At 42.4% G+C, this 19,410-nt stretch overlaps 1 protein-coding gene across 3 annotated transcripts in view; it reads right to left on the bottom strand.

Annotated features, from left to right (window-relative positions):
* Nucleotides 1–19,410, bottom strand: part of Bod1l1 (biorientation of chromosomes in cell division 1 like 1) — a 49,864-nt gene that overhangs the window by 11,831 nt on the left and 18,623 nt on the right. For all 3 annotated transcript variants that reach the window (XM_003464359.5, XM_063230155.1, XM_063230154.1), the window contains exons 10-19: nt 13,325–19,343; nt 11,034–11,098; nt 10,074–10,158; nt 7,076–7,119; nt 5,871–5,931; nt 4,115–4,185; nt 3,455–3,527; nt 2,557–2,636; nt 1,223–1,307; nt 808–875 (exon numbers count right to left, since the gene is read on the bottom strand). In XM_003464359.5, coding sequence (XP_003464407.3) covers nt 808–875; nt 1,223–1,307; nt 2,557–2,636; nt 3,455–3,527; nt 4,115–4,185; nt 5,871–5,931; nt 7,076–7,119; nt 10,074–10,158; nt 11,034–11,098; nt 13,325–19,343 — 6,651 coding nt within the window. The remainder of the gene's footprint in view (nt 1–807; nt 876–1,222; nt 1,308–2,556; nt 2,637–3,454; nt 3,528–4,114; nt 4,186–5,870; nt 5,932–7,075; nt 7,120–10,073; nt 10,159–11,033; nt 11,099–13,324; nt 19,344–19,410) is intronic.

The following is a 19,410-nucleotide window of genomic DNA, read 5'->3' as shown; positions in this document are numbered from 1 at the left end:
GTTCTCTATTATACAAATAGCTTTTCTCCAAGTGAGACTGAAGAGCTCCTTCTTAAGAGGGCTCCAGTCCCAGCTCTAGGTGCAATGCTTCCTTTCTTCCCGTGCTGCTGTCCTCTCACAGGAACACACCCAGGGGTGAGGACTATGAGGTGAGGAGGTCAGGGAGTACTCAGTGAGTGTTGTTTCTTACTTTGGTAAGAACTGTGTACACGCATTTAAGAAGAGATTTAGTTCAAGTTACTTGGGATCAAATGTTATTGTTGGTAAAAAATAAAGAGATTCACTGAGTCTCATCCAGAAGTATGGAAAAGGACAAACCCCACAAAGGCTGTGTCCCAGGATTTAAGAGCCCCAGACTTGGGCCATTTGCATCCTCTGCCTGTGGGCTCGCTACAAACTCGCACAGGCCTGCAGTTGGGTTCCACCTGTAGCCTCTCGGAGCCCATGACGTGCCTTAAACAACCGGGTCTTTCTCGGACTCTCCTACTGTGTTCCCATTTCTGTCTGGCGGGATGCCACAGCCCTGGCAGCCTGCTGCCTCTTTCCTGTCCTGCTTGCAGGATGGCAGCACTCAGGAGCAAGGAAGGGAACCTGACACTGCCACTGGCATACCGTAGAGCTATCCTTCTGTGGCCATAACATAAGGAGGTCTTACAGAAAGGTTTTGATGCAAAAAGAGAACAAAATTAATCATAATGACATTGATAAAATACAGTGCATGAAATGGTGTTCCATGGCCCTTAGGAAAAAAAAAAAAAAAGAGTACTTAAATAATCTGAGGAAGGAAGCAGCGAAAGCGGTTCTCACCTCTTGTGATTTGACGCCGTCATCTTCATTCTGCTCTGTCTTTTCGCCCGTAGCTTCATTCAGTTCATCTGCAGAAAAGGCAGAGCTCGGTGCATACTAGTGACCACGGTCATCCTTCACCGCGGTCCAGGGCTGCGACCCGGTGGAGCTACAGTCACAGCCACACACGCATGTACGCACAGCACCTCACTGACAACAGGTCCACAACCCAGATCAGTAAGCCTGAGTTCAGTGAAGTGAGAGGCTCTTGAGGTAGAGCAGGGTCCAAATTAAAGAGTACCCCAAATCTTCTGTAGTACAGATGGGGATCAATGACAAAACAGGCGCTTCAGCTGCTTTGGAAGGCACCAGACTGGGAGGCAGGGCCAGCTGGGAGGCTTAGTCTCACAATTTACCTAACGAGATGCTTACTTACCTTTTTCCTCCACAGTCCTCAAAACAGTTGTGTGTGTCTCAGAATTCATTTGAGAAAATTCCTCCAAGTCTCCAGCGTTCTCTTCCTAAAGTTGAACAAGAGGTATTTTAACTTAAGTCTGTCACCATTCACCCTTTGCAAGTTTTTCTTTCTATTTCAAAAACAATTTCCTAGCTGTCTTTTAGAATAATCTGTTGGAAAATATTTTGTAAAAAGTAAATATTATTGCTGCTCGAGAATCTATAGAAAAGATAAAAATTCTGAAGGCAGAAAAGCCTGACATCAGGGGCTGGGGATTTAGTTCAGTGGCGTAAGCGCCTGCCTTGCAAAGCAGGCAGTCATGAGTTCGATCCCCAGTACCGATAAAAAGACACACACAAAAAAAAAAAGTTAAAAAAAAAAGCCTGACATCAGGTTCAACTATAAAATGGCATGGCTCTGATTATTCTTCCTGCAAAACGGAATTTATTCTTTTCCTCTCTCATTCTGGACTTCCAAAACTAAAGGATAAATTCACAGGAATTGGGTAAAGGTATTTTTTTCTCTATGGAGTAGTAGACAGGAGTGAGTAGAGGGAAGAGGTTTCTGGGTACCCATGTGGGTTACTAAAGAGCAGTGGTCTGTCAACAAATTATTCAGTGAGTCATAGAACAGTTTTGAGCAAAACTAAATTTTAAATTGGCTTCTAAATGGCCCATTAAAGTAAATATAAAACCCTCTTTATTTATTTAATTTCTTGAACAGTCTATAGGTTAAGCCTGAGAAAGGGCATCTGTGAAGAGGTATCTAGTAAGACAGGGGAAACCTGTGTCTTGAGTAAAAGGCGGGTGAGGAATAAAGCTGCAGCAGCTACGTGCCTGAGCCCTGAGACCAAAATGAGATCGTGAGAAAAGGCAGCGGGCGAGCCTGACCCTGGCAGCACCTGCACATCAGGAGTAAGACGCTAGCGGAAAAGGAAGTGTAGTGTTAGTATTTTACAGCAGTGTGTATCACTGTGTTTCAGTATTTTGGTGCTGGTATATCTGGACTAAAAGCACATTATACTTTGGAATAAAGTATCTAGAAACATCAGGATATCAACAACATGACTGAAAAAGCCCCAGGTAACTGTTATATCTAAACTGTGACATTAATACCACCTCTTAGTTTAAGAATCAAAAAAGCACATCTTGGTGAGGGTGGAAGTAAAAATAGATATATTTTATAATAAAAAAGGTATTTATTGTTTTGGTTTACCCACAGTAAAAGGGATACCAAATTGAAAACCGTATTGCATAAGAATCCACAGTGATGTAATTAGGGTACCACCAAAGCTTAACATACAGAAAAAGTACCTTTGTGTCTTCTGGTTCAGTTTCAGAGCACTGTCTCTGTTCTGTTTCTATTCTGGAATCCAGGACATCTGGATTATCATCTGTAAATCAGTTTGGACAGAATCACAAAACAATAAAAGCTAAGGGAAAAATGAAATGCACTGTTCTATTTTAAGACAGGTTGAGGCTTCAGTTTTAGCCCTGCAATAAAGTCAAAGTTATTTTAAAAGTATTTAAAATGTCATATGCTTTGGAAGGCACCAAACATAGGCCATTGGCTTGGACAAAGTAAAAAAATGTAAAATACAACATTAAAAAATCTCCAAGTGCTAACATGATCTCAACTAGCCTGGGCTTGGTGACAGAGTCCCAGAGATACTTCCTGAGTGGTGACCAGCTGAGGAGGTAAGGCTGGTGAGTGAATGAGACTGCAGGTTCTGGAATCAGACTGGCTTGGTAGTAACTGCTCAGAACCTTAAATTCTCCACTTAATTAAATGGTAGTAATACCTACTTCATAGGATTACTTGGGAATGTATATAAAATATCACGGCAGTACCTGAAGAGAACACAAATTCAATAAATTACTACAGGGGCTGGGGATTTAGCTCAGCGGCATAAGCGCCTGCCTTGCAAACCTGTGGTCATGAGTTCGATCCCTGGTACCGGTAAAAATACCAAAAAAAAAAAAAAAAAAAAAAAAATTACTACAAAGTACTCTTATTCTCTTAATTACAGAGAGAAATTGGTAAAAACCTATTCTTTATTATATATCACTCAAGTATTAGTTTCTACTTTGTGTCAGGTAGAAAGTACTCTACACTGTTCAATAATGGTGGAATTGAAATTTAAAATGAAAAACAATTAAAATTTTATTCCTTCATTCACACTAATCACATTCAAGTGCTCAAGTGATATACCCAGCTCATCTTCTGAGGAAGTGTAATGCTTCTTCCCCTTCCTTTTAGGGTCATGCCTTTCTTCCTCTTCAATCTGGAATTAAGAAAGACCCCATTACAGGCAATAGAATCATGTAACACCTAAAGGTAAAACCCTTTGGAATAAAAGTTATATATAAACTCACCATTTTCATACCCAGACTTAGGTTAGACTAATTTTCTAGGCTTGAGTCTTTTTTTGGATTGAATGTAAATCCTTGTAAAAATCTGTATCTGTATCTGGTTACATACTGCATTTAACGATTCTAAAACACATGCTTCAAAACATTTTTCACTTTATTTCTGAAATCAAGTTCAGTCCTACACTGATGGTATACTATAATTAGTAGTGTTTTTTTTGCTTTTTAATGGCCCACTAAAATGGGTTTCATGCAGCTGTTGAAAAACATGTACATGAAAATACATTTTGGTCATACAAGGTGGGCATTTCCAATAATCTTGGAACTTACCAAATTACCTAAACATTATCACAGCATAAGCAGGTAAAAGGGCAGCGCTCTTAACACATCCATTTAACAATTTACACAAAGAGTAAAGCCTTTCTAAAGTTTCTCTTTTGTGTTCAGCTCAAAATACCCCCAATGAAACATGAAATGCTTTGAGCTTGTTATGAAAACATACCTCTTTAGGGTCTGCTTCAGTACTGTGGCCTCTTGTGGTCTCTGTGTTGTCTTTTCTGTCACTGGATATCTCTTAGTAAATTTAACAAAGAAAAAACGTCTTAAATACTTTTAAAATGTTTTTTCTATTAGGATATATTTTATTACGGTGTATGAGAAACTGGATGCAGTAGTTCTACTGAGTATGAGTTATGAATGAGGCACTGCAGTAGACAGTTAACAAACGATTTGGGATGGATCGTCCCAGTAACTGTCAGGTACGTTCTAGTTTTTGCTATTGGTAGACATGAGTAAATGGGGTTCATTGTGGGAAATAACATGTCTAGGACCACACAATGGATTTTATACTCAGACTTCAAAGCTTTTCCCTTAAGCTTGGGTTGCATCTCAGCACTGAGAAACGTCTGAGGAAACCAAATACAAAAAGAAAATAAAGTGCTTTTACTAAAGACCAAAAAAAAGCAAAAAAGATCTAACAAAAGCAAAGCTATACTGTGTAACAGTCATCAAGTCAGTGAATATTCAGCAATCTAACACTACCAAGTATAGCAGATGACACAGAGGGACGACTGCCACTTGGATATAGCTGGCACACCTAGGAACACTGGAGAGCTCCCTCTAACAGTGGCTCCACCCCAGACACACAGCTACACTGCACACGTCCTGTGAAACAGGTACAAGAGCATGCAGAGAAACACTCTCTGTAAGCAGAGCCTTAAGGAAGTTGAAAAACACTTTTAACTATCCACCAAAATAGTGAAGGACAGAACCAGGGTACACTGACACAATGGATCCTAAGCAGCAGTTACTCTGATTTCATGGTGCTGGGATCATGCCCAGGGGCCTATGCATGCTGAACAAGTGCTCCTCTGCCACGGCCACCAAGTTACACTGCAGCCCTAAACTAGCAATTCAGAGCTACACAAATCAACACGACCCAATCTAAGAGTACTGCACATGAGCTGTAGTGGAGACAGTTTACATAACGTGGTCTTGTTCCCTTAAACAAGACCATACATGCTACGTATCATTTATGAACCTGGAAACTGTATATACGGAATGCATAATTCCTTTTGGAAAGGGTTAAAGGGAAACAGACTGAGACTGGGGAGGGCTATCAAGAAATCTGAGTACATTTGCAACATTTTCTATGTGAATCAATATGCTAAACTTTAAATTAGGCAATGGGTACATGAGTTTATAATTACTACTATTTTACTTTTGTTTTAAATGTGATGTTATAAAAATAATAGAGAAAAATCATTAGAAAACCAGCAAAATCATTAGAAGCCAACAAAATGCTACATTCTGGCTAGAACTGGTGGTCTGTACAGATTGTGCAGAATGAGGCCTTACCCCTGGGAGAACACCCACAAAGGGTAATGACCTTGATCTGCTACAATACTGAACCTACCTGCCTGAAATTACCAAGTGTTTGGTGTTTAGACTTTGATGGAATGAACCACAGGGCATTTCGTACTCACGTGGGACTGAGTGTCTACTGTGAGATTCCTAGTAAAAGGTCTAGCAGCTATTTCAAAGAAGGTATCACTTCTCAGCTGCAGAGCCTTAAACAATTCACCCGAGCTCTACAAACCTCAACTTCTTCAACTACAGATGTGATGTTTAACATTCACTTCACAACATTATATGAATTAGTAGAGGAATCTGTGAAGTAATTAACACAGAGCTTGGCCCTCAAAAAATGGTAATTGTAATTAATATTAAAATTATTATTAAGGAATTCATTAACTTACCTCCTTTGTTACAAGATTTACTAGGAATTTCTTCATTTGTTTCTGAGCCTGAGTTCTCAACCTAAACACACAACATAAAGGGTAACTTACAGTTTGTCTCACAAAACACTTAAACGTAATGGGAAAAAGGGAATTTATATAATCTCTCTGTGGAAATTCCAAAAGAAATTAAATACATGTTCTTTTCCATATACCCAGAAACTCATAAGCCTAAAACACTGCCTGTGTGAAACAATTCAATCTAATTTCTCAATGCTTATTTTTATCTTCAAAATAGAGATAATGAATTTCTTACCTGCAAAAAAGTAGGAAATGAGAGGCCACTATCTGAATTTTGTGAATTTCCTTCTGATCCAAAGAGTTCTCATGATTTTTTCTTTCCTAAAAAACTGTTGGAAGGATTCTGTCCTAAGACTACCTGTCTGGCAAATCTTATCAATAGTTATTTTATTTATTTATTTAAACTGAAGGGGAACACCTTAAAATACCCTACAACACTCTAAGTCCCAGCTACAGACCTCTGTGCCTATTTGAAGGTCTGCTTGAGATGTGTGGCTGGTGGCAATACAGGCTAAGACAGGAGGGGACGAACGCTGGCTGGTAACAGATTTCAGTCCACTTATATCCTTGTAACTCCCAGACAGCAGCCCCAAACCATACAAGTGGGGCTTTTTCTCTTTCTTTCCAGGTGCAGAACACACATCTAAACTTTCAGCTATAACACAGTGATTCAGTGGTGAGGCAGCCATTAGGACCAACACTGGTGACAGTTACCAAGGATCTCCCAGCTCTAAGGGTGTTCAAGAGAATGTGGCTGTGTTTCCCTTAAATACAGTAGGTAAAGAAAAAAAAAATCATACATGTATATAGTAATTACGTTTTAGTGTTTCGGGCAAGCTTTTTAAAAGAATAACATAAACTTCAACTCTCAAACTATTTTGGCCAGAATGATTTCAAGACACTGGAATCCAATTTTTAATTATCTTATAACAATAAAACCAGATAGTTCAGAGCTCACCAGTAGTAACAGGTGAATATGGAGAAAGGCAAGTACACACTGCTGTCAGCATCTGCCCCGAGGGAAAAGCACACTTCCAGCACTGCCTTCTGACTCCTAACAGATGCAATGACTTCTCCACTGCAGGTCTCCTCCCTCTAGTAATGCTACCAACATTGCCCAAATCACTGCCATCACGGGTACTTACATTTAGGGATTCACTCAGCAATGGAGATTTTCTCTGTAGTTCAGCTGTCAGGGGAAAAAGAGAGAGAGAGACAGACAGAGACAGAGACACAAGGAAACAATATTGCTTTTCAATTACACAGAAAAAAATGCAGACTTTCAGGTTAAATAAGATTATGTCACTAAGTAGGCCTTTGTGAATTATAAAACTCTGGCCAATTATTTTTACAATCTGTGTTCCATCTACTACTAGAAAAACAATTGAAATTAATACTGCATGCATTTTTGTAGTAATGGCATTAACTATTTTGGTGATCTGTAGTTTAGAATAATGTGGAAGACCTTAATGTAACTGTTAAGCTGCAGGATAACACTGGTTCATTTAAAAACAATGCCATCAGATGAAAAGTTAGATCCTATTCCTTCAAATAGCAATAGTCTGTTTATGGTCTCTGGAAACTTGAAGTACAAGGTCTACTGTTTCTACTCAACAGTGACAGAACACACATATTTCTTTTAAACAACTTCCTTTTACGTAAATAGATCTCTTATTGAATTGTATCTAAACACACTAAACTAGCCTAAAATATAACCTTGGGAACAAAGGACTTTGCAGCCCAAAAATGTAACCTCCTTGACAATTAACAAATGTGATGTTATTTGAACTGTGAAACACAGGCCCCGCCATCTATTTTAACAATGTACCTTGGACAGATTCGCCATCTTGGGCATGAGTGACTTACTGGGTGATGGTGCCATATTGCAAGACTGACTGGTATCCCTATTTAGCGATAATCTGTTTACAAGACTCCTGAGCCACTTCAGCTGATTTTTTCTAAGAAGGTCACCAACTGCTGCTGCTCCCACCTCCCAGATAGTGGTCCTGAGGCTTTTACACACATGCATTACTAGTTCTTGAATCTAAGCGTTTCTACACCCACCGCCCCTTACACAGTTGCGCACACATCTCAGTCAATGACTTCTTTTCAATCTTGATTTCCCCAGATCTAATAAGCATCTGACTTGTTTTGTCATGGGAACAATTTTAAGATTAGAGCTGAATACAGTAGCCAATACAGCTGCCTCCCCAGCACTTTCCCCAAGAGCCCAGATGTTGGTCCAGGACAATGTGGTTCTAAAAACAAAGCACAATTGACTTAATTTCAATCAACTAGCAAGGTACGTTTCTCAGTCATAGATATGCATAATGAACACAGAGTTGAGTCCTGGATTTTGGCCACAAAAAGGACAAAGTTATTTTCCTATAGTCATGAATGAGAAAGCAATGACCTCTGTGGAAGAATGAGAGAAAAACCGAGTTTCTACCCGACATGCCTGTGAGGATGGATACCAGCTTGCGCTTGGATTAATTGTAGAGATTTTTGTCATTCGCCCCTGACATGCAGAGATACTCAACACTGTTTAGAGAAAGGAGATCTGGCTTAAATTTGGCCATATGCTTTATAAATGTCTAGTCCTGTGTTTTTTTCACTTTCCTTTGGGGCTGAGGCTTGAACCAGGGCCTTTGCACAGGACACAGACAATCCACCACTGGGCTGCACTTCCAGCAGAAATTTTTTTCTTAATATATGAATCAGAAGAAAATGTACAACATGATTAAAGTGCAAACCAGAAGTAATTCTTGACTATTGCAATTATTCCAGCTCACCTGCAAGCACCTGGGGCTTCTATCAAGCGGTCCACAAGGGATTCACTAATGTCACAGTATTGCTAAGACCTTATTTGGCTTACGAACTTGAAAGCACACAATGGGTTTTCCACAGGTATGAGATGTACCCACAATTAACTGAATAGTTTACAAAAACAATCATAAATCTGTGATTCATGTATTCCCATCAGAATATAAAAATAAAAACAGAGTGAATGTAGAAACGGATATGTAAGAAATCATTTTTTTTTTTTTTTTTAAATTTGTACCAGGGATCAAACTCAGGACCACGGGCTTGTAAGGCAGGCACTTATGCCGTGGAGCTAAATCCTCAGCCCTAAAACCATTATTTTCTATTAAGCCCAACTTAAAAGAGATTTACAAAAATATAAAAATGTTTTTTTTTTCACAAAATTTTGCTCTTTTGGGAAATCCAGCTATTTTTCATTTAAACAATGTTAAGCTACAGGGAGTTAATTTTACCAAATGAATACTTGTCAGTTTTAATTTCTTATTTGGTAAATGTCACCGGGTATAATTCACATAACAAAAACTGTTTGGGGGCCTCAGTACTTTTTCAGAGTGTAAAGTGGTCTTGAAACTACAATGTTGGAAAAAAGAAAAAAGAAACCACAAATTGATGGCTGCTACCCTGCTCGCCTGTGAGGCTGAGGCATTGCCCCCTCACCCCCGCACCGGCACCGTGCAGCTGCCAATGAACAGTGCTGCAGAGTCTGGGGCAGAGCCCCTGGGTAACAAGCACAGTGGGAGCTGCAGACCCCCTCTAGGGAGCACATTGCCAAGGGCTCCGAACGGGCAGGAAGGACATTTGGGACAGTATAAGCATATGCTCTAAATACTTTCTTTTTTGCTAAGTACTTTCTGTTATTTGGAGATATCAAAATTAAGCAATTACCGTATAGTGTGTATAACTGACATTTAATGAAAAAAGTACAAGCTAAAAATTTAATAAAGAGTAAGTAACTTCCTTTAATCTATTTTAAAAAGTGAGCGGCTAAAAATACATAGCAGTGCACACTTGTATACCTGTAACCCTTGCTACAAAGAAAGTTGAGGCAAGAGGAAAACAAGTATGAGGCCAGCCTGGACAACTCAGTGACAACTTGTCTCAAAATAAAAATTTTAAAAAGAGCTGGGTGTAGCTCAGTGGTAGAGTGTTTGCCTAACATGCACAAGGCCTTGGTTTTAATCTACTCCCCAACACAGAAAACAAATGAGAGACAAAAACTCAGTGTGTGTTTGATAATCAGGTATTGATTTTAAGCTGTGATGAAAAGTTAAAATACACACAACACAAAAGCAGTAAGAACAAGCATTAAAAAGGGCTTACCCACTGCACTTGGCTTTCCCTCAAGCAGACTTTTGCACACTGCTAGAACTTCTTGGTTTTTTGGTTCTCCTGAAGGCACAAATGTCTAAAAAATACAAGTCACCATAAGTAAGTTAACTATGACTTTTACAAGGAGGCAAGACAAGCCTCAAGATGAATCAGAAAACCCTGGCATCTTGAAACAATATGAAAATCTACTTTCAAGCTCATACAAAACTGAAAAATGAAGACACTGCCCTTTAACAACAAAACAAACCTAAAAAAGAACAAAAACTCAATCTGATCTTAAGTTTCATTCCTTGCTCTACTCTAAAGCAAACAGTGTGACCCATTGCCCCTCCTGCCACGTTTCTTCTCACCACTGTTGCAGAGAGCTGCTCCAGGCGGCGTGCTGCTGCCTCACCCTAGGGCCCATAACACACCCTCTGCTGCCCACTCAGGTGCCCCTGTGCAAGTTCCCGTCTCCCACCAGCACCATCTGTGGGGGAGCTGCCCTGGGAACACTGTGACCCTGTGACCCTATCAGGTGGCACTGGAGACTGGAAAGGGAGCATGGAGACTGGATTGCCTAGAAATCTTCTACATTGGGACTGGGAACCACAGACTGGGAACATGGAGAGGAAGTGTGACAGGAACTACCAAGCAATGGCTCGGATCAAGGTGGTGGCTGCAGAAGTGGATAAGCGCCTGTTCTGCTCTGAGAAAGGAATTCATCTGAATCAGCAATGGATTAAATGTCGGGGACATCCAGGTTTCTGGCTTGCGAAATGGAACTGATGATGGTCCTATATACTGAGATTATTGAGGTTCTCAGCTCTTCACCCGATATGGCAATACAATACTAGTCATCAGAAGTAGGATGAAAACAGGAGCAGTACACTGTTCTGTCTGGTCTGTCTCTGGATTGTGAAAAGGCAAACACCCACTGGCAGTTCAGCATACCTGAATTATTAACCATACCTTGGTTTTCAAGTTGGCTGTCAGTTCTGATCCTTCTAAAACTTTTGGTGAAGACTCTTCATTGCCTAATGGAATTCAAACCATTGAAGTATTAAGGATAATTTAAGGATCCAATGCATTCTAAGTAACAAACAGAACATTCTTTCTGGCAGACTTGGACCTTCCTGTGCTCGTTCACTTTACCATAAATAAAGAAGAATAAAAAGGACAAAGGGCATTTACTCATTTTGGAGGTGTAGAGTTCCTTCCTGTTTGCCCAGCAAGATGGCTGCACAGAAAAAATGATCAAATGTTACTCAGGGAGGCATCTTATTTCCCAGCAGTTTTCTGCAGTCACTTCCATAAAGTTTGTCCCTAAAATAATGTATTATGAGTTGCTATGTTCTCAGTAAAGAAGGTGATTTACAGACTGATTCATTTTACTTGTCTCCTACTGAAGCAGTGAAAGTGAACATCAATCTGAGAGGCAGACAAAAGGCAAATGGCATTTTCTTAAGTGGAGAGGCAAGTTCATCCTGGTCTTGCTTCTTTCCTTTTCTCCTACCCTTTTGCAGCTGTACTTTCTTCAGTTTCCCTAACCAGGTCCACATATAAAGTATCAAACAAAAGCCTTTTTTCATCCAAGAGCATGCAGAACTTTTCTTGCTAAACATGCTTTTATTTTTGCTCTTCCAGGGGAAAACTGGAGGAGGAAAGAGTAACAAGTAACAGATTGTTGCAATGATTGTGTTATAAAAACTTTCGGAGCACTCAATTTATGCTCAGCTACATTCAATGTAAAATTTTAAAGTTACTCATTTCAATCCTTAAAACATTTCTCAGTGTTTCCTTTCTAAGTCCCTATAATAAACCAGACTAAACCTGCTGGGCTCAATTTTTGGAGTCTAGGTTAGATAATAACTAAGGCCAGGTTAAGTCTAAAAGTACAGGACGGGGGGCTGGGGATAAAGCTCAGGGACACAAGTGCCTGCCTGGCAAGTGCAAGGTCCTGGGTTAAATCACCAGTACCAAACAAACAAACAAAAGTTAATAAAAGTCCAGGATGGTACAATTTACACAGCCCCTTCAAGTCTAGCATATGCATTTCCTTCCAGTTTTCCCCCCAGCCCACATACTGTTCACCTTACCACGTCCCTGACAACCTGGGTACAGCACATGGCTGGATTCACACTTGTCGTACCATCTTGACAGCTGTTTCTAAAAGACTGGCATTCTGAGGAATCTGAATCTGTCAGGAAGGAAATTCTATCACTTTAAAACATACTCTAAACCAGAAATGAATTCACTGTACTTGAACAGTAAATTCAGTTTAAAACAAGTGAGGGGCTGCAGGTGCCTAACTTGGCAGTGGGGCACCTGCCTAACTTGTAGGAAGCTCTAGGTCTGATTCTAGCACACACGAACATCCCAAATGCTCCTGATTAGAAGTAACAAGCTGACTGAACTTACACATTCTGGAAAATTTATGATAAGCTGAATAAAGTCTGTAATGTTTACTTTTATAACATCACTCCCCCGGCCGCCGATTCTCTCCATTTGCTACAACAGAAATAAGGCTTTGATTTTCCTAAGCAGTCCTCAAGTGCTGTACAAAGTATTTAGATTTTCTCTTTTATGAAAGGAGAGTGACATAAAGAAGTACTCCTTTCACACGGTTACAGTAAGGTATTCTTCCTTTTAACTGATGAGATACCCAAAGACCATGCAGCTGGTACAGCCCTGGGCTCAATTCCCAAAGTTTAGAAAATTCTGCAGGTCAGGTCTACAGTTAGCTGACTCCCCATGCTTCAGGCTTCTTTTCTTTTCCGACACATATGGAAACAGATCTGAACCTAAATGTAAGTCTCTTTTGGAGAAGCTTGACTGTTATGGTTTACATCTCTGTGTCTCCCGAAACCCCATGCCACCACAAGTGGGGACTCTGGAAAGTGGCTGGGTTAACAGGGACTTAGCGCTGACTTGCTGGTAGGAGGTGGGCCTGGCTGGAAGACTGTTCCTCTTCCCTGCTCCTCCCTGGAGCCCTCTGCTTCCCGGCCACTGAGCCTGTGCAGGTCTCTTCACCACTCTGCCCTGAGGTCAGATGACCGTGGACTGAAGTGTGAGATAAAATAATCCTGCCCTTCTTTCCTTAAATTTTGGGTTGTTGGTGTTTTGTTGTGTTATAATAAAAGAAAAAAATAATATTCACCTATCAGTATGAAACCAAAACCACCTTCAGAAGATAGCTTTAAATAAACTGCTAAACAACTGTTTTCTTAAAAAGCTAAAATATACAATTAGAAACAGATTACCTTTGTCACACAGATTTTGTTCTGTACCAACAGGAACCTCAAGGTCTCCCTGCCCAAGGAGTGGTGTCCTCATGCTGTGCCCTTCCTCCATCTTCTCAGCAGCTGCCACATCAGTCCGCTGGCCACCACAGCCATGCCCCGCACTCAGGTATCCCTCACATCCAGGGGCAGACGCAGCAAGGTGGCAGGCAGTGGGAAGGACTGCTGTGTGGGAAGGAGCAATTTCTGACTCTTGGCCCACAATCAACTTGGGGGCAGTGGATTTGGCGTTGTCTTCAGGACCATGCTGGTCAGGAGGAAGAGAGGAATACCCTGCAGCAGTGTCTCTGATAGGTGGCATGTCTTCAGCCTTTTTAGCACCGGTACTCACTGCTGCTGGAGAGTGAGTACTGACAGAGAGGCCCTCGGCCGGCTGCCCAAATGTCTGTTCCTGTCCCCTCAGGTGGGCAGCTGAGGTAGTACTGCTCTCCACACGCCCTCCTGCTGAACAATGGGCCATGCCATTACCCTCCACCTTCTCAGCTTCTGGGCTTTCGGCCTCAGTCTGAATGGGGCTCAATGACACATTCTTTTCCACATTTAGGAGATGTGAAGCGCTCTGGTGTTGCCCTTCTGCTATGCATAGGTCTTGCTGAGGGCAGTCCCTGCCGTGTTTCTCCCTCTCTCCGGCACACTCAGCACTTGGTTGGCCTTGGCCACGTGAGGGCTCACAGACTGGCAACTGGTCCAGCCCTTCCTCAGTGCTTGCTGCTAGCATCGGGCCCTCTATTTTGTCTCTTGTGATCAGCCCAGGGCACTGGCTGTTATTGTCAACTATTAGGCTGGGCATGGGAATCTCACACTTGCTCACCACAGCTGCTGACAGCTCAGCACTTCCTTCCGGGTTGCTCGCAGCCTGCTGATTTTCCCTACACTGTTCCAGGCTGGCCATCACCAGCACACACTCTGCTGTACTGGTGGAGATGATAGCAGCATCGCTGGAGTCTTCCATTCTTGCAGTGGTGGCCTGGTCCTCATCCAGGGGGACAGCACCAATCATGACTGCCTCACAGCCTTCAGAAGTACTCGTTGAAATCATGGCAGTGTCATTTGTCTCTTCTGTTGGTGTGACCAAAGGGCAGGCGACCTCCTGTGGGACAGCGCTGGACACAGAGCCCTCACAGTCTTCCACTGAGCTTGTTGAGATGACTGCATTTCCATCTGTAATGGGCTGTGTATTTTCGCTTACACCAGAAACGGATGCCTCACAGTCTTCTGCTATGCTGGTGGAAATGAGAGCACACTCATCTTTTTCTTCCTTACTGGTTGAGGCAAGAGGACTTTCAACTTCCGTGGGAGCACTGGGCATGGGCACCTCAAAGTCCTCGGTGCTCACCAACACTGGACCTTTAGCTCTGTCTTCAACCCTTGCAACGGGCAGCTGACCTTCAGCACACGTGATAGTTACTGCGCTGGAAATAGGCACTTCAAATTCCTCCCCTATGCTTGTGGAAATCATGGCACACTCGTCTTTCTCTTCACAGCTGCTAGCAGAAAGTTGGCTTGCATCACCTGAAACTGCACTAGGTGTGGGGGCCTCAAATTCTTCCATGTTTATCCTGGGGCTTTCCGTGTTTTCTTCACTTCTCAGGGTACTGGAATGGCCTTCTCCTGCAGCTACAGTCATACTCACCTGGTGGGTGCAATCGTTTGATGTACTGGTGGAAATCATCAAGGCTTTGCCTTGACTTTTACCCCCAGCTAAGCTATCTTGTTTGGAAATATCATTAGTGACTGTAGTAGTCATGAGGCCATCACACTCGTGTTCAACAGATGTGATGATGTCTTCATCTTTTTCACTTGGTGATGTGTGGTCAACTTCACATTCCAGGACAGCACCAGACACGAGAATGTCGTAACTGCCTCCCACCAGGCCGGTGGAAATAGAGGTATCTTCAGCCTTTTCTTTCCTACTGAGCTGACAACCACTTTGATCAGAAGCCGCACTCGTCATGGGATCTTCACAACCTTCTGGAACTGTTGCTACTTCGCTCTTTCCTGGGGCTGCGCTGGTCACACTGCTTTCTACGATCCCTTTGGCACTGGAGCAGATCTCCATCTCTTTGATTTCCTTCTCTGCAGCACTCACACTGTCAATGTTACTTTCATTTGCACTCATGAGGGCTACCCCAGCCTCAGTGTCCACACGGTCTGCCGTCAGACCCACCTGACTGTCCCCTTCGGCACTTTCGCAAAGCACTGCCCCTTCATTTTCTTCATTTATCATACCTGAGCAAGTAGAAGTATGTCCAATCTCATTCCCTCTCCCCGTGCTAGTCACAACACCCTCCCCCTCGTCATCTTCCTCCTTTGCGCCCGTGCTGGTCACAATGCCTTCATCATCACAGGGGCCAGCGGCCACTATGGGGACGTTAGTGACTTCTTTGGCTACTGTGCTATCCATTGCGCTCTCTCCACTTTCTTCGGTTTCGGAGCTTATAGCACAGCCTTCGCCGCTGTCTTCTGAGCCTGTGCAACTTGCTGGCCCCTCCCCGTCCTCCTCCGTGATGCCTGTGCTGGTGACCGCACTCTCGCCCTCTGCACCGTCAGTCACAGATCCATCACCTTCCTGGTCAGCACTGGTACCAGGGGGTGCGTCGCCATCTACCAGGCCCACCTCTGCCTCTGTAGGTATGTGCTCCTCCCTGGGCCCTGCTCCAGGTGCTGAGCGGTTAGCGAAGTTAGTGGTTCTGCCCTCTGCTCCTGTGCACGTCACAGTGCCTTCGGTTTCTTTTTTGGGACCCATTCTTGTCCTGTCTCCCTGGGTCCCATCAACCTCTTCACTGCTTGTGGACCCTGTTCTTATTTCAGTACCAGCACTTGTCACTGCTCCATCGCTTTCAACTTCACTGATAAAAGTGACAGTCCCTTCAACTATTTCTGAGTCCCTGTTTGAAGAACCACCACACTTTTCTTCGGAGCCTGCACTGGTTACTGCATCATCTTTTTCTTCAGACATAGCACTGTTCCTGCTAGCTTCGATTTCACCCATTTGGGCAGCTGTGGGGCCCGTGGCTCCATCTTCTGATTCGGCCACTGCACACTCTCCATTTTCACCTTCCTTGGTGCTTGTGAGGAAAGTTTCACTCTCGGCGAATCCCTCAGTGACAATACCCCCGCCCTCTTCAGCTGCAGCAAAAATGGTACATTCACTGGCTTCCGCCCCAAACTGGCGGGGAGTGTTTCCAGTGCGTGAGCCTGCTGTGAAGCCTTCGTCTGCCTCAATGCTGGTGCATGGCAAAGCCACTCTGTTTTCTCCAGTTTCTGAAGAAGTAGTGCTGGCATCTCCACCCTTTATGGGGTTTAAGGTGATGCCCTGGTCCTTCCCTTCAGTACTAGTGGGAAGAGAAGAAGCCTTTTCTACTCTGTCAAACCCAGCGGCTACATTGCTCTGCTGCAAAACGGAGGGTGCAGCATCACCCTCACCACTGGTGTCTACCTCAGTACTTCGGTTTCTTCTTTCAACACTGACTGGTATGTTTATTTCACCTGGGCTATGACTATGCCTAGGTTCAACAGTGTCAGCATTTCTGTCTGTGGCTCTAACTGTCTGCTTCACAATGGGTTCTCTATTCAAGTCATTTTCTTCCCTGGTTGGATTCACCAAGCTGTCTTTGCTAATGCTGTTTTTCACAATCAGGTCTGATGACTTGCTAGCAAGCAATGCATTTACTTTCCCATCTTCACTGTCCAGTGGAGTGGCCTGGTGGCCTTCTGAAATGTGACTTCCACCAGCCATGCTTGCTTCTGCTGAGGCACCAACTGTGGAACCTTCACTATGTTCTCTGTTATCACTTATCCTGGGGATTTCTGATTTTGTAACAGTTAAGCTTTGGTTAGGGAGATCAGAGTGGTCCACCAGGGAGGTGCTACCTATGCCCCCTTCTGCAACGGTTCTTCTGTCAACCACAGGAATTATATCTGAAGCATGATGTTTGTTCTGAGGCACAAAGTTCACAGAACTTAACGTCAGTGAGGGGTTTATATCTGTGGAATGTTCAAGAATAACACCTCCGGCAGTGAGTTGCTCTTCAGTGGGCCTGGCTGTGCTTTTCATGTCCTTCTGCAGCCTATCACTTTCTGCAGGGATATCAGGCAACATTCTGTGACTTATTTCGGAGTCTACACTCATTTCACGAGTTCCCTGTTGAACGAGCTCTTTCTCCTTGGGATTTGGTTTGGATACAGCACTTTGGACATGTACTTTCTTAGCCAACGTGCTTTTATGGTCAGTATGCTTTTCTGAGTTGCTAGAAACTCCTGTTCCACGCCCCAATTTACAGGCTGCAGCTGTTCTTGAATCTGCAGTGGAAATTCTTAATTCATCCTTCACAACTGTGATAGGAGTTTTTTGTTTTGTAACGTTTTCAGAGTCAGTGTCTTGTTGAGAGTTATTATTGCTGTTGTCTTGAGTTTTAGATACTTCAAATACATTTCCAATACCTGCTTCAGAATCCACTTCCATTGGCTCTTGTTCAGGGATTGATGTATCACCACTTCTTTTTGGTCGCTGGAGGGAGGAACTATTTGGAGTACTTGAAGTATTTTTTTCTTCTCCTTTGGTCACTTCTTGTGATAAGCTTCCTCTTCGATTTTCACACAATCTTCTACTTAATTTCTTTTCTACGGCTGAACCATTCCCTCTTGATTTTTCATGACTGCTGTCATCTTTGTCATCTGCTTTGTTTTCTTCCTTCTTTTTCATGTCTTTATTACTGTGCTTTATGCTTCTGCTTTTGTGCCCATCTGAAAACTTTTTCTCCAGTCTGGAGGAGCTTGAATTCTTCTCACCTTTGCATTTCTCCTTACCTGGGGGTAACTTAGCTCTGTGACTAGAGTCTTTCTGTACATTATGTGAAGTAGTAGCACTCTCTAATACAGGTTCACCACCTGTTTCTTCTATAGGTTTGTCTTCAACTTTAGGCTTGCGCTGTTTCTCTGGGTCATTTTCTTCTACAGTCTTTTCCTTCTCTGGTTTTGGAGTGGCTGCCTGTTTTGTGACACTTTCTTGTAATTCTGTTTCAGCACCTTTTAGTTGTTTGCCTTGACCTTTCGATTTAGACTTCACTGTAAGTTTATCTTCCAACAAACTCTTTGTTCTTCTCCTCTCTTTGTGAACAAGCTCCTCTGGTTTTAAGCTGCTATCTAAATTAGTTGAATCTGTATCACATTTATCTTCTGAATAACTTTCACCTCTTCTCTGTAAAGTGACAGCATGTTGCCTGGAACTTAGGGCATCTTTCTGAATTTTGGAATCACTCGATCTTCTTGATTTGTGCTCTGATTTGGTTTTTTCAGTTGACAAATGTCTCTCTTTTTTGTTGTTCTCCTTACGTACATTCTCATCTGTTTTTATAATATATTCAGAAACTGGTTTTCCATCTTTCCCTAAAACTGACAATTTCCTTTCATTCCTATGTTTACTTTTTCGTTCAGCTTTATCATCTGAAGAAGACTTTGTTTGTTGACCTTGCTTTTGAGTATTTTCCTCTGCTTTTAAACCTTTTTCAGAAGAGTGTATTTCAGTCTCATCACCTGTTTTGTGTGTGCTGTCACCCTTATATTTATGCTTCAGAGACAATTTCTCTTCTGACAGAGTTTTTTCTTTTTCAGGCTTCTCCTTGGAGGATTTCACCTCCTTCTTAGGGAAGCTTTTCAAATGTGACGTTTCAGAATCATCTTTCTTTAGATGCTTTTCATTTTTAAATGTGTTTTTCTGTTTCTGAGTTTCTTCAGTGCCAATTTCTGGGTGTTCTATTTGCCTTTTTCCATCTCTTGTATCAATTTCTTCCTGTGCCACTTCCATTACAACAGGGGTGGATGTTCGTCTTTTATGTTCTCTCTCTACTTTGGAATCACTTTTGTTTTCATCAGCAGAATGTAATGATTCTGACAGTCTCCGGGCAGGCTTAGTTGGTTCACTTTTTGCATGAGCATGCTTTAGTTCCTTTGAAGAAGATGCCTTTTCCTTCTCATAGTGCTACAAGAAAATAAAGGTTAAAATATGAGAAATGCCCAAATTGATTTTTAGATTCAAATTTATTATC

The sequence above is a fragment of the Cavia porcellus genome, unplaced genomic scaffold, assembly GCF_034190915.1.
Source record: "Cavia porcellus strain 051 isolate PalLab524CR breed Dunkin Hartley unplaced genomic scaffold, mCavPor4.1 scaffold_18, whole genome shotgun sequence".
In the NCBI taxonomy this organism is placed as follows: domain Eukaryota; kingdom Metazoa; phylum Chordata; class Mammalia; order Rodentia; family Caviidae; genus Cavia; species Cavia porcellus.
The sequence above is the reverse complement of the archived record's forward strand: the minus strand, read 5'-3'. Positions and strand labels throughout refer to the sequence as shown.